Source organism: Olea europaea, unplaced genomic scaffold (genome assembly GCF_002742605.1).
Source record: "Olea europaea var. sylvestris unplaced genomic scaffold, O_europaea_v1 scaffold1354, whole genome shotgun sequence".
In the NCBI taxonomy this organism is placed as follows: domain Eukaryota; kingdom Viridiplantae; phylum Streptophyta; class Magnoliopsida; order Lamiales; family Oleaceae; genus Olea; species Olea europaea.
This window is the reverse complement of record NW_019231040.1, coordinates 447,902-449,751: the sequence shown is the minus strand read 5'-3', so window position 1 is coordinate 449,751 and position 1,850 is coordinate 447,902. Positions and strand designations below refer to the sequence as shown.

General features: G+C 34.1%; 1 protein-coding gene across 1 annotated transcript; it reads right to left on the bottom strand.

Annotated features, from left to right (window-relative positions):
- Positions 1-861: 861 nt before the first annotated feature.
- On the bottom strand, positions 862-1,632 carry LOC111375267 (ubiquitin domain-containing protein 7SL RNA2-like). The gene has a single exon (XM_022998065.1). The coding sequence runs from the start codon at positions 1,630-1,632 to the stop codon at positions 862-864; it is 771 nt and encodes a 256-aa protein (XP_022853833.1).
- Positions 1,633-1,850: the final 218 nt, after the last annotated feature.

The window sequence follows — 1,850 nt, the reverse complement described above, 5'->3', positions numbered from 1 at the left end:
ATACAAATTATAAAATATGCTATCAAATAACGTCCAATATTGAACACTATAGCATCCAAGTTTGTTCGTTGCTTTGCGCGCGACTTCTTAAGAAAGATTTGTGAGGCGGGCAGCTCATAAAGTCCATTTAGAAGTAACTACAAATGAGAGTGATATGATTGTTGAAATGAATGAATCTGATTGATTATAGAACTTAGACCTTCCAAATTTGTTACTCGTTGATCCGGGTCATTGGATTAAGTAAATAGATTATAAATAAAATAAAAAATTTTGTTGCAGAATTGAGTAGCCAAAAATCAAGAACCGTCCGAAGCTAGCTTGATTCTCGATTTTAGTTCCTAATTTATTTTTTCGTTTGAAACTTCAATTCCACTTAAAATGTCCACCACGACCTATAAATACCAATTTGAATCAATAAATTGGAGTAAATTCACAACTCATCATTTTTCAAAACAAAATTAAAGACCAAAGTGAACATGTTGTGACTATGCCGTCTTAAAAAACATTAATTTCAAATTTAATTAAAATTGCTTTCTAGTCCCTAAACTTCTAATAAAAATATAAAGTCGACCATAACTAGTAAAACAACACAATAAAATAGACATACTAAAAATCGAATCAAGCATTGACAGAAGAAAAAATTGTAGTTGTGATTCAATCATATCAAAGTTGTGCTTAACATGAAATATCTAAATCCCTCTTTATAGAAAGCAGTTTTTATAAATAAGGGAACTTCAATAAATCAAATACCATGGGCGGATCTACTTCATCTATTATGCACTTGACGTCCAATCCTTTTCAATACTAGCGGCCTTAAATTTTTAAAATCACAACAAAAGTTATGAAATTGAATATAATAGTTTATGATCCGCCAGAAAGCCTCCCATTGAAGATTTCGATAGTATCACCTTGGCAAACTTGGTGCCACCTAAAAGAACGATCATCATCCATCACATTTTGTTTGTAAATGAAAAAATAGCCTTCTTGTGGAAGATCCAACTGCAACTTTTCATTCAATTTGTGTAGCTTATTCTTCACATCCCCAACAATATCCCAAGCATTTACATGAATTGGAATCCTTTTAGTCCCACATTTTGTCACAACAATAATCCTCAGTTTTCTTGATCCACTACCCATATCTCCTGATGATCCTGATATAGTTGTTGTCAAAGATGATCGATAACTCACATCGATTTCTGAATTATCAGAAAGCTCACAATCTTGTAGCGATTTTGAATCATGTAACTCAATCCCATTTGCATGGATAACCAATTTCTTAGCAGGGATCCCTTCTATATCTTGGATTTTCTCCTTTAGCGTTCGGATTGTTTCTTTAACGTCCATTTCGAGCGCCAATCCCAGTTTTGATGTCTGCATTTTGACGAGGAGTTGGATCTTTTTTTGGGAAAGTTCTCCAGCAACGATCAGCTGAATGTAGGACTGGTCGAGGATATCTGAGTAGTGGACATTGAGTTCGTCCTGTAGAACATTGCCATTAAAAACTAGGGTTTGTTTGGTTATAGGGATTCCCTTCACCTTTTGGATTTTTTCTTTCATCTCTAACACTGTGTCAAAGTAGCCAATTTCAATTTGGAATGCATTGCCATCGCTTGGTTGAATGTTGATATCCATTGCTTAATTGTGACAGATAGAGAGGGGTGGAGTCGAGTTGGGTGAGGTGGAGTTACAAGAGAGTTTTAAATGGTATATAAATAGTTGTAACAGTACCCAATTTTCTCTCAGTTTCAGCTGATAAGGATTATCCTTTGTTGAACCTCGAAATGCTTGCTTTTATCGTGATTTCATTAAAAAAATTTGACCCTGAAAAATGATGTTTTTGATTTCTTATT

Excerpts from the sequence above, each read along its gene's own strand:
- LOC111375267 (XM_022998065.1), bottom strand. The coding sequence starts at position 1,632 with ATGGATATCAACATTCAACCAAGCGATGGCAATGCATTCCAAATTGAA.